Source organism: Narcine bancroftii, chromosome 6 (assembly GCF_036971445.1).
Source record: "Narcine bancroftii isolate sNarBan1 chromosome 6, sNarBan1.hap1, whole genome shotgun sequence".
NCBI classification, from domain to species: domain Eukaryota; kingdom Metazoa; phylum Chordata; class Chondrichthyes; order Torpediniformes; family Narcinidae; genus Narcine; species Narcine bancroftii.
This window is the reverse complement of record NC_091474.1, coordinates 171,415,892-171,428,404: the sequence shown is the minus strand read 5'-3', so window position 1 is coordinate 171,428,404 and position 12,513 is coordinate 171,415,892. Positions and strand designations below refer to the sequence as shown.

Below are 12,513 nucleotides of genomic sequence, written 5' to 3'. Positions count from 1 at the left end.
ATAAAGGTTTCTTGCTCATTTTTCCACAAGGAATAAGAGATGAAGATTTACAAATGCAACTCTTTCAAAATCAGAACCAAAAAAAATGTGTAAATGATTAAAAAAAATTAAACTGAATACTCTGGATAAATCAGGGTATTTGCAATATGGCCACAGAACAAAAGAAGAGAGATAAAGAATTGAGAAAAAATTGCTTAAGATACATTTACTAGTCTGGACTGGTAGGAGCAAATCTACATTGGAATGGACCATAGATGATGTCATGTCTGCATTAATTTAGTCACTTCTTTAATAGAACAACTTTAATTTCAACAAGATAGCTCACACATAAACTGAACCACACATACTGTGTCGCTAATGTAATCACATCACCCGCGCGTGCGCGTTTCCACTGACCCACGTATCTTACGTGATGACATGATGCATTCCCATAACACTCCTCTCTTCCAAATACTAGCACATAGATAAGTCTAAGTTAACTTGAATAAATTTCACATTAACACGCAGTACTTGACTTCCGATCAATGAGTAATATCCACCCGCACATGACTAAAATTTAAAAAAATCTTTATTAAAACTACTGTACAAGTACATATTTTATATTAAAAGTATTGTATACAGTGATCCCCACTCCCGACGGCAGCCTGAAGTCCCCGCTCCACATTCCCCGTGGCAGCCTGAAATCCCCGTTCCTCATCGGCAGCCTGAGGTCCCCGTTCCCCAACTTATGACCAAACTCAAGTTACAACCAATACTTCAATCCCTATTATAGTCGAAAGTCGGGGACTACCTGTATCCATCCTTGTGATTCTACCAGACCTATCTAACCCTCCTAACTGTCTTTCACTCCCCTTCTTACGTCTTTAAGTCACTGCACATAATCCTTGGCACAACGGTTTGCCTCTCGGATGCTTGGCTAGCCTCTTGCTCTGGCGCAGCCTCCCCTGCTGGTATTTCCGTAACCAGTGCCAAGGCTTTCCAAGGAGCCACAAAACCTGGCTGTGTCCAAACTAGAACGTCTAAGAGCTCTTCCAAAGCCAACTTGAAACAGTTGTCTTTGATTGCTCTTAGTTGATCTTTTCCATATGTTGTCTCTGACCAGTAAAGAATATGAGCATGGGCTTAGGTATTTTTAAGATCATGCCTCTTACTTTTGCCTTTAGTCTTTATGAGTACTGGTTCCCCAATCTCCGGAGATCTGGTTAGTTTATTTGGTGGTATTAATTGTTAGATTCAGAGTCCAATATTTGGGTGTACTGAAAAACGATGTGTTAAGTTGCATCCAGACATCAGTTTCGCTGGTGCGCGTTTTGTGACGGAGGGCAGCATTGTTCTATATGACAGCATAAAATCTGCAATGCTATGGTTCCATGATACTCCATTGGACTTTCTAACTTTCAATGCCCTTGTAAAAGTCTGTACACAACACTCAGCTTCCCCAGTGGGTACTCAGATGGTATGGTGCTGATAATATGTTTCATATGGTTGTTTTTTAGGAATTGCTTGAAAGCATCCAATACAAATTGTGGCCCATTGTCTGAGACCAGCTGTATTAGCAACCCATACTCTGCAAACCACAGCGTAATTTTATCAATGGTCTTTTCTGTTGTTGTTGACATCAACAATACAATTAGGCCATTTTGAGTGTGCATTCACAATAATCAGGAAGGTTTCTCCCATGAATGGCCCTGCAAAATCAATGTGAATCCTACGCCATGGTTGTGATGACCATTCCCATGGATTGTCTTCTGCTTTAAGTGTCTTCAGTTGCATTTCTTGACAGATGTGGCACCTCCATACTAACTGTTCCATGTTCCTATCAATTTCTGGCCGCCAGACATGCATATGTGCCAGCACCTTCATCTGTACCATTCCAGGATGATTTGTGTGGCGCTCCTGTAGCAAAGCCTCCTACCATTTTTTTGGAATGATCGTTCTTGTCCCCCCACAACGGGAAACCCTCTTCAATTAATATTTCATTTTACCTTGTGTAAAATGGCTTCAGTTCAGGGTGTTGCTCTCGCGTCTGGCCATTCATTCAAGGTGAGGTACATAAATTTTGACAATGTAGCTTCCTTTTTTTTATTTCTTGGCTGATGGCCTTGGATGTGATTGGTAATTAACACAGCTGTTCTTGGTTGATGGCCGTGGCTTCCGCCGTCCAATTGATATTCCCTTCCGTCTGTTCTGTCGTAGGGAGGGGTAAGCGTGACAATGCATCTGCATAGCTGTTCTTGTCCGCAGAGCGATGTTTTGTATCATAATTATATGCGGCGAGCTCCATTGCCCACCTTTGGATTTTTGCCGCTTCTAACACTGGGATACCTTTCTTCGGTTCTAAAATTAAACTCAGTGGTTTGTTATCCATCACCAAAGTGAACTTTCTACCATTGGTGAAATCCTTTAAGACCAAATATAATGGCCAGTCCCTCCTTCTCTATTTGTGCATAATTTCTTTCGCAGGCTGTCCAGAAGTGGGACACATATGCCACTGGCTGTTCCCCTCTTTCTGTGGTTTGTAATAATACTGCCCCTAGGCCAACTTGTGAAGCATCAACAGCTAAGGTCAATTATTTTTCTAACTCATAGTGAATAAGAATATTATCACTTGAGGTCAATAGTTCTTTTAACTGATTTTTTTTAATATAATTTTTTATTTTTCACACTGTGAACCATATCAACCAAAATATATACAAACGTTTCTCATTAAGTATACACAGTGGCATTTTCTCCCTTTTTTCCCCCCTACCCTCTCTCCCTCTCCCCTTCCAACCCCCCTCCAAAACCAATAAATATTCAACATATACAACACAATAAAACCATAAAACAATGTCTTCACACATGAAAAATAAACAAGAAAAATGTGTCATCTGTTTTTACACACTGAATCAAATCGTTTTGTCTTCTTATCATTTTAGGGTGTGAAGGTCCAAGGCAAGTTCTCTCTGTTATGTTCCATGTAAGGTCCCCAAATTTGTTCAAATAATGTGACTTTATTTTTAAATTATATGTTATTTTTTCCAATGGAATACATTTATTCATTTCCATGTACCATTGCTGTATACTCAGGCTCTCTTCCATTTTCCAAGTTAACATTATACACTTTTTTGCTACTGCTAAGGCTATCATGATGAATCTTTTTTGCGCTTTATCCAATTTGAGACCTAATTCATTACTTCTTGTGTTACTTAAAAGAAAGATCTCTGGATTTTTTGTGATTTTATTTAATATCTGATTTAGATCTTCCCAAAACATTTTCACTTTCTCACATGCCCAAATTGCATGTACTGTTGTTCCCATTTCCTTCTTACAGCAAAAACATGTATCTGATAAAGATGGATCCCATTCTTTTAATTTTTGAGGAGTGATATATAACTTGTGTAACCCAATTATACTGTATCATGCTTAACCTTGTGTTTATTGTTAACTAATATGGCTACACCTCTAGCTTTTGAATTATATGATGCTGCCGCTATGTGTCCTACCCAGCCTCTCTTTAACTTATGTTTCACTTCAGTTACATGCGTTTCCTGCACAAATGCTATATCTATTTTATTTCTTTTTTCAGTAAATTTAATGGCCTCTTCCTTTTATATTGGTTATGTATTCCATTAATGTTTATAGTCATATAGTTCAATGTGGCCATCTTATATCTTGTTCACACCTCTTTACCGCTTCCTCACCACCTCCATCCCCCTTTTTCCCATTTTAATCTCTCAGTTTTTCCTTTTTAAACTCAATGTATGACAACACATTTAAAACATAAAATACTCCAACAATTTCCAGACCCAATATTACCTTAACCCCAAATGCCCCCCCCATCTCTGAGTTGCCCCTTATCCCTTGCCGGGCAACCACAACTTCCCTTTCCATTTGTGTTGCGATCTTATTCGCAAGCGTCAATTGATTTCGCAGTGACGGTTTTTCTCTCCCCCCGCAGAAAACACTTTATTTTTACACATATAACAAAGCTCTCCCCTTTTTTTGCCCCCTTACTTCCTTCCTTCCTCTCTCTTTTCCCTCTTTAGTTCTTTACATATACATTGTTTTTACACCTTTATATATACTTTATCACCTTTCTTCATCTCTTCATCTCTCCTTCTATCCTGCAAACGCTCTGCAAATTCTTGTGCTTCCTCCGGATCCAAGAACAGTCTGTTTGCTCCCCGGGTATAAATATTTTAAGCACGGCTGGATGTCTTAACATGAATTTTCCATAAAATCGATTTTGCTGTATTAAACTCTTTCCTCTTCTTTAAGAGTTCAAAACTTATATCTGGGTAAAAAATTATTTTTTGACCCTTGTATTCCAATGGTTTATTATCTTCTCTAACTTTATTCCTTGCCCGCTCCAATATATTTTCTCTTGTCGTATCTCTCAAAAATTTTACTAAGACGGATCTTGGTTTTTGATGTGCCTGCGGTTTCGGAGCTTGTGCTCTGTGTACTCTTTCTATTTCCATTTCTTCCTGTATTTCTGTCATTCCCAGGACCTTCGGGATCCATTCTTTTATAAATTCCTTCATGTCTGTGCCTTCTTCATCTTCCTTCAGGCCCACTATTTTTATGTTGTTTCACCTACTATAATCTTCCAACATATCAATTTTCTGAGATAACAACTCTTATGTCTCTTTAATTTTTTTGTCACTTTCTTCCAATTTTCCTCTAAGTCATTTACATCCATTTCTACAGCCGTTTCTCGTTCTTCCACATTTTCTACTCTTTTCCCTATTTCTGTCATGACCCGTTCTAAACTTTGCATTTTATCTTCTGTTCTTTTCATTTTTCTTTTAATTACACTAAATTCTAATGACAACCATTCTTTAATGCTCTCATTTGTTCTTCAAAAAAAGGCTTTTATCTATATTCTGTCTATCTGTTTTATCTTCTATTTCTCTGTGAAGATCTTGGTCTTCTTCTTCCTCTTCTTCTGTGTCTGTACCTGTGTTTGTGTCTTCTTCTTCTCTTCTTTGTATCTGTGTCTCTTCTGATTCTCCTGATGAGTTGCTTGTATCACTTTGTCGTGCATCTTCTTGCTGGGCCTCTTGTTGTTTATCCTCCCCTCCTGGGCCGCTCATCTGTTGGGGCTTCTGCTGCTGCTCCTCTTGCTGTTTACCCCGTCGACTTTCTTCCTCGCCTAGTTCCTCACTCCCTCTCCTCCCGCCTTCCTCATCTTCCAGCTGAGAGCCATGGTGTCGGGTGTCCCTTAGCGGGTCATGCCGTGGTTGCCCAATCCTCGGCTGAGCCCAACTCCCGTCGCTGTTTCCTTTTACCTTTGATTGCGCACTTTTGTTTGGCTCAGAGAGCCATTTTTGCAGTCCATTGGTCGGGGGGGGGGGGGAGGTCGCGACTCCGCAGGGCCGGCACCAACCTCAGAGATTGGGTGCTCTTCACTACCACGGTTCCCTGTTCCTTCATGCAGGTAAGGTCTTCTTCGTTCTTTTCCAGTGACTTTTCTTCTTATTCTTTCCCCGTTGTTTTTACTTTTTCCTTCTTGGGTGCCATCTTCTTTCTCTTCTCTGTAACTTTATCTTCTATTTCTTATACTTTATATTTGTTAAGCTTCGTCTTTTCTTGACTTTTTTTTTCTTTTTTTCTGGAGAGGGCTGGTTTTACCCTACCGACCACTACTCCATCCATTAACTGATTAAAGCCTTGTCCGTTTCATCAATCCAGCATCATTTATGATCTTTCTTTAATAACTGGTTTAGCAGGCTGCAAGGGTGGACTTGTTAGGAATGTGCTTTAGATAATGATTTAACTATCCCCAAGAACAATTGCAAATCTGCTTGGTTCGATGGGCAGGGAGCACGTAAGCGGCTTTAGTGCCTGCTGTATCCATTCTGACCTTTTCCTGGTCAATCCTGAACCCCAAATATGTTACTAAGGATGCTACAAAGACACATTGTCTTGACAAAGTCAAACTTTAGCTTGTTCTAACCTGGGTAGTACCTTTTCTAGGGTTGTTATGTCCTGCGTTGTCATGGCCTGTAATGATAATGTCATCTAAGGAGCATCCAAAATGTATTCCTTGTAATCATTTATCCATCATTGCTTAAAATAACCCCGGTGCTGATGATATTCCATGATATTCTGGTAGACATAAACAATCCTAGGTGGGATCCAGTTCAACTTGTTGGTATCCTTGCGATAAGTCTAATTTTGTGAAGGTTTTCCTCACCATTCAGGGCTTGAAATAGTTCCTCCACTCTTGGAATTGGAAGTCCAGGCACTTGCAGGGCTTAGTTTATTGTAACCTTGTAATCACCATGTATTCTTATTTTGCCGCTGGGTTTCCTGACCAGTGCAAAAGGAGCAGCTCAGTCATTATACTGCAGTTCCTCGATTATTCCTGCCACTTCTAGTCTATTCAGCTCAGTCTCAATTCCCTTTCTTTTTTTAAAATCCAAAAGGTACTGGATTTGGTTAAAATAAACTTATGTTTTGCTTTAGGTTTTAATTGTAATTTTACTTGGACTCCGTGTTTGTACCTTCTTCATGGCCCAAATTTCCTTCCAATCTAGTGGAATGTCTGCCAACCAATCACTTCCCAACAATGCGGGTCCTTTCATCCCTACAATATGGAGAAATAGTTCTTTCTTAGTACTTACTTTATATTCAATGTCTATTTTACATAACCCTAGGACTTCGACTTTTTCTCCAGTAATTGTCTATAAAGCAATATTGGACCATTTTATGTCAAGTTTTGGAAGTAGATTTTCTTTCAGATTTTTTGACATTATTGACGAGTTCCAGATGGACTAGTTTATTATTGATTTTCATTCAATCAAAAATTCCAATACAATTACTTACGCTGTGGATATAATGCACTGACACTGTTACTTCTGTGGAGTTACTTTGGTACTCTGGTTCATTTTTGTCATCTCCCCTAAGATTTTTAACTTTGGAAGATCATTTCTTATACCTCATTTTCTGGGTTTTCATTTTTTTGTAGTCTTCTTTCTCTTTCTTTACGTTCGATCCTAGGCACTTTGCCTTGGTGTGCTCCACCTTATCACAAAAACATTTAGCATTTTGGAAAAAAGTTATCAGGGCTGTGGTTGTTCCTCCCACATTGGAAATATTCTCATTGGTCCATTTTCTTGATCATGTGTTCCCCCTATGTAATCTCGGTATTATATTTGGCCATTTTAAAACTCAATGCTATGTCATAGGCGGACATGATCTCTAATTCCTTTATACTTAACAATCTTTGTTGGGCCCAACCATCCACTAACCCAATCCGTCTTTCAAAGCTTTGTTCAAAAAGCTACCAAAATTACATGTTTTGGACAGTTTACGCAGTTCTCCAGATATTGGCTAAATGTTATCCTGGATTTTTGCTTTCTGGTGTAAAATTTAAATATTTCTCCAATTACTCACAGTTTTGGGGACAGATGCTCTCCAATCAGGTTACACAAATCCTTAAAAGATTTGGAATTTAGTTTTTGTGGTGCAATTAAAGTCTTGATTAGACTATATGTTTTGTTTCCTACTTCATTTAAAAACAATGCCAGTTTTTTTCTTACTGATCTAAATATCACTCACATCACATCTATCTACATAATCATAGCAGTCTTCAGTCTCCCTATATTCTCCAAAACACCTTTCTGCCATTTTATTTTGCTGTTGAATACGTGCTTTCTTCCTATTGTCTTTTGACGTCAATTTCGACAAAATTTCCTCACTCCTGATTTCTTTTTAGCTGAAACCTTATAGATTTTGTCGTCTAAATTTTTTATCCTCATTACATAGATTTTGTTAAACCTTATCGCAGCCTGTCATGTCCACATTAATTTGGTCACTTTTTTAATAGAACGGTTAGCACATTTTTTTTTCCAACAAGATGGGGCAATTAAAACTGAATCACGCACTTACTGCATCGCTAACATAATCACCTGCACATGTGCATTTCCACTGACTCAAGTAACTTGCGTGATAATGTATCATGTTCCCATAACACTGGAGATCAGTGGGAAAAAAGAAATCAAAGTGGTCGACAGCTTTAAGAGCTGTAAAGAAGTCAAAAATGCAAAAAGCAACAGGGAAATAATCACAAACATCAGTGAGGGAATAAATCTTTGGCTTGGCTTCGCGGACGAAGATTTATGGAGAGGGTAAAAAGTCCACGTCAGCTGCAGGCTCGTTTGTGGCTGACAAGTCCGATGCGGGACAGGCAGACACGATTGCAGCGGTTGCAAGGGAAAATTGGTTGGTTGGGGTTGGGTGTTGGGTTTTTCCTCCTTTGCCTTTTGTCAGTGAGGTGGGCTCTGCGGTCTTCTTCAAAGGAGGTTGCTGCCCGCCAAACTGTGAGGCGCCAAGATGCACGGTTTGAGGCGTTATCAGCCCACTGGCGGTGGTCAATGTGGCAGGCACCAAGAGATTTCTTTAAGCAGTCCTTGTACCTTTTCTTTGGTGCACCTCTGTCACGGTGGCCAGAGGAGAGCTCGCCATATAACACGATCTTGGGAAGGCGATGGTCCTCCATTCTGGAGACGTGACCCATCCAGAGCAGCTGGAACTTCAGCAGCGTGGACTCGATGCTGTTCACCTCTGCCATCTCGAGTACTTCGACGTTAGGGGTGTAAGCGCTCCAATGGATGTTGAGGATGGAGCGGAGACAACGCTGGTGGAAGCGTTCTAGGAGCCGTAGGTGGTGCCGGTAGATGACCCATGATTCGGAGCCGAACAGGAGTGTGGGTATGACAACAGCTCTGTATACGCTTATCTTTGTGAGGTTTTTCAGTTGGTTGTTTTTCCAGACTCTTTTGTGTAGTCTTCCAAAGGCACTATTTGCCTTGGCGAGTCTGTTGTCTATCTCATTGTCGATCCTTGCATCTGATGAAATGGTACAGCCGAGATAGGTAAACTGGTTGACCGTTTTGAGTTTTGTGTGCCTGATGGAGATGTGGGGGGGCTGGTAATCATGGTGGGGAGCTGGCTGATGGAGGACCTCAGTTTTCTTCAGGCTGACTTCCAGGCCAAACATTTTGGCAGTTTCCGCAAAGCAGGACGTCAAGCGCTGAAGAGCTGGCTCTGAATGGGCAACTAAAGCGGCATCGTTTGCAAAGAGTAGTTCACGGACAAGTTTCTCTTGTGTCTTGGTGTGAGCTTGCAGGCGCCTCAGATTGAAGAGACTGCCATCCGTGCGGTACCGGATGTAAACAGCGTCTTCATTGTTGGGGTCTTTCATGGCTTGGTTCAGCATCATGCTGAAGAAGATTGAAAAGAGGGTTGGTGCGAGAACACAGCCTTGCTTCACGCCACTGTTAATGGAGAAGGGTTCAGAGAGCTCATTGCTGTATCTGACCCGACGTTGGTTTTCGTGCAGTTGGATAATCATGTTGAGGAACTTTGGGAGGCATCCGATGCGCTCTAGTATTTGCCAAAGCCCTTTCCTGCTCACGGTGTCGAAGGCTTTGGTGAGGTCAACAAAGGTGATGTAGAGTCCTTTGTTTTGTTCTCTGCAATTTTCTTGGAGCTGTCTGAGGGCAAAGACCATGTCAGTGGTTCCTCTGTTTGCGCGAAAGCCGCACTGTGATTCTGGGAGAATATTCTCGGCGACACTAGGTATTATTCTATTTAGTAGAATCCTAGCGAAGATTTTGCCTGCAATGGAGAGCAACGTGATTCCCCTGTAGTTTGAGCAGTCTGATTTCTCGCCTTTGTTTTTGTACAGGGTGATGATGGTGGCATCACGAAGATCCTGAGGCAGTTTACCTTGGAATAAATAAACTGAAGGTTAAATAATAAATTAATGCAGAATTAATTATGGACATGAATAGCTACAATACAATCAGAAAGAAAACAAAGGTTAAAGGTAATGGTTATTTCATTGGAAGATAAAGAAATAAAATAGTTTTGAAGAAACAACATTTTTACATAAGTAAAGTGAAGTGATTTGGCAGCAGTGAGGTGGACTAAGAAGGGTTGAAGGAAGAAATACTTATTAGAGAGTGACTGAAGGTGAAAAAATTGGAAAAATTAATTCATGATAAGGCCAAAGGAATAAAACTACAGCAGCCAGATTGGAGAACTTCACCTATTCATGATATTGCAAATTCCTTGCCGTTAATGGAGAATAGGCTGATGCCAAGGTACAAGGTACATTTAACAGGAACAACAAATTCAGAATATATACTCAAACAAGATCCAAGGTCAGACATGTTACTTGAATGCACACAAGGATTATTCAAAATACAAAACTGAGCATTAAAATTGAATACAAGGTCCCGCGATACTTCAATAAGATCAGGTAGCAAATTAACCCATGCTGCCTATATCCTATTACTTGCTTGGGTTAAAGTAACTGATCTCACAAAAGACAATAATAAGCCTGAGTAAAAAAGGGCTGAGGAAGGGAGATATAATGCTCCTGCAACAAGTATGCATGTGTGATTGTATATTAAGAGAGGGTCAACTTAAACATCGGTACTAAGTATCCTTTCAACATTCATTGCCAAAATTTTCACTTGAATTAAAAGCAGATACCATGGGACATTGGCAGCTTGGAAATAAATCTAAGTAATAATCAACACCTTTAGAAAGGCAGGCAAGAAATATCCAAATGTGATTTAAAAATGGCAATTAAACCACACCAAAAATAAACTCAGACTAGTCCTATTAAACACAATAACCCATTTATTTATGTGCAGATTACCAAAATGTAAAGCACCATTACACAAATGCAATTTTATTAAACAAAGGGAGTTCAAGCATCTGCCAACTCTGAGAAATATTGAAAAAAAAAATTAAGCGAGGAACAATGAACATGAATTACATCGCATCTGTTGCTGCTGGAAGATATAGCAAACATGACACTTTAGGTGCTCTTTATTGTTTACCTTTTGGAGCAACTTCATCTTTTACAATGTCACTCTGCTTCTCCTTTTTCCAGTGTGGGGCAAACAAAATAGTGTTTACAGTTTTCTTCACTTGAAATTCTTCTTCTCCTGCTACATTTTGGAATAAAAAAGTACAGGCGTTGATTAAAATGGAAATGTAACTGAAACATCATATTTTCCATCACCTACAAGCTGAACAGGTGAAAGACCTGGGGTATATTTCATGTCAATGACCCAGTTCTGATGGAAGGTCAGCAGTTTTGCTCTCCACAGAATTGTACCCGACCCACTGAGTAATTCTGGCACATCTTTTTTAAAGTTCAGATTTCTAGCACTTGCAATTTTATTTTTAATTTTAGATAAATTTAAACAATTAGCATCTACTTTGTTACCATACACATTTTATAAAGAAAAAGGCTTTTAAGTGAGATATGACAATAAGTCAAATGTTACAAACATTGAGCAAAACTCAAACATTCCCACTCTCTGATTTTTCTTGCTCATATTGTGGTATTTTAATAGTGTCAGAGGATTGCATATGCAATGCTCTACAACAAGAGAAAAGTTGTTTGTTTTGTATAATGATCCAGTGTAGTAGGCAGGAGTCATATACTAAGATATTAATCCCAGAATTTTATACAGGTTGATTATTCAAAACCATTCCAAGAGGCCCAAACAGCTTTACAGAGATGTAGCGTATACTAAAAAAGGAAACTACAAGGGCAAAAAGGGGCCATTAATTATTTTTGGCAACAAGAAAGGAAAATCCTAAATTATTCTACAGCAATATTTAGAGAAAGAGAATGGCTGTGGAGAGAGTAGGTCTCCCTCATGAGCTGAATGATTATGTACGTGTGAAACCACAGGAGGTGGATAAGGCCAAAAGTGAATATTTCCCATCTATATTTACTGTGAAGAAGGACTTAGAAGACAGTGAGTACAGGGAAAAGGACAGTGTCATTCTGGAGTATATCAAGAGAAGTGCTACTGGAGGTTTTGAAAGGCATATAGTGGATAAATCCTGAGGCTTGACCAAGTGTGTGCTGAAATGCTATGGGAAGAAAGAGTGGAGGTGGCTGGGGCCTTAGCAAATATTTTTGTATCTGCGCATGACTTGGGAAGAGGTAATATTGTGGGCTCATGAACAGCAGGGATACGCCAGGAAATTGCAGTCCAGAGAGCCCTACATCAGTGACAGAAAGTTCATTGCAGGGAATTTAGAGACAAGATTTATTTGGAAAGGCAAGAATTCATTAGATATAATGAACATTGCTTTATGTGTGGGAACTCATGTCTTGTTTGATTGAGTGTTCTTTTGAAGTGGTGACCAAGGGGATTGAGAAGATCAGGGTGGTAAATGCTGTGACAAGACTTTAATAAAGTCTTTGACGAGGTCCTCCATGGTATTCTGCTCAGAACACTTGGGATCTAGGGAGAGTTAGAAAATTGGATACAAAATTGAGGGATATTTTTTCCCCACACATATAAAAGTGATTTCAGGAAGAGGTGAAGAACGCAGGAATAGGCGGAGTCACGTGAGGGAATAGTGGCCGGTAGGAGAATACCAGCCCTCTCCAGAAAAGAAGAAAAAAAATGAAAAAAATGCAAAGCTCAAGAAACACAAAACACAACAAATAAAAGATAAAGGTGTGGAGAAAAGAAAGAAAAT

The 12,513-nt window shown here is 39.6% G+C and overlaps 1 protein-coding gene across 8 annotated transcripts in view; it reads right to left on the bottom strand.

Annotated features, from left to right (window-relative positions):
* Positions 1 to 12,513, bottom strand: part of LOC138736735 (intron Large complex component GCFC2-like) — a 77,108-nt gene that overhangs the window by 51,898 nt on the left and 12,697 nt on the right. For 6 of the 8 annotated variants that reach the window (XR_011340535.1, XR_011340534.1, XM_069886729.1 and 3 more), the window contains exon 2: positions 10,845 to 10,955. Coding sequence is in view for 6 of the 8 variants with exons in the window: in XM_069886729.1 (XP_069742830.1) it covers positions 10,845 to 10,955 (111 nt within the window). In the remaining 2 variants the exon portion in view is untranslated. Of the gene's footprint in view, positions 1 to 4,075; positions 6,748 to 7,898; positions 8,196 to 10,844; positions 10,956 to 12,513 lie in introns of those variants that run through there. The other 2 variants (XM_069886730.1, XM_069886731.1) reach the window with 2 other exon arrangements.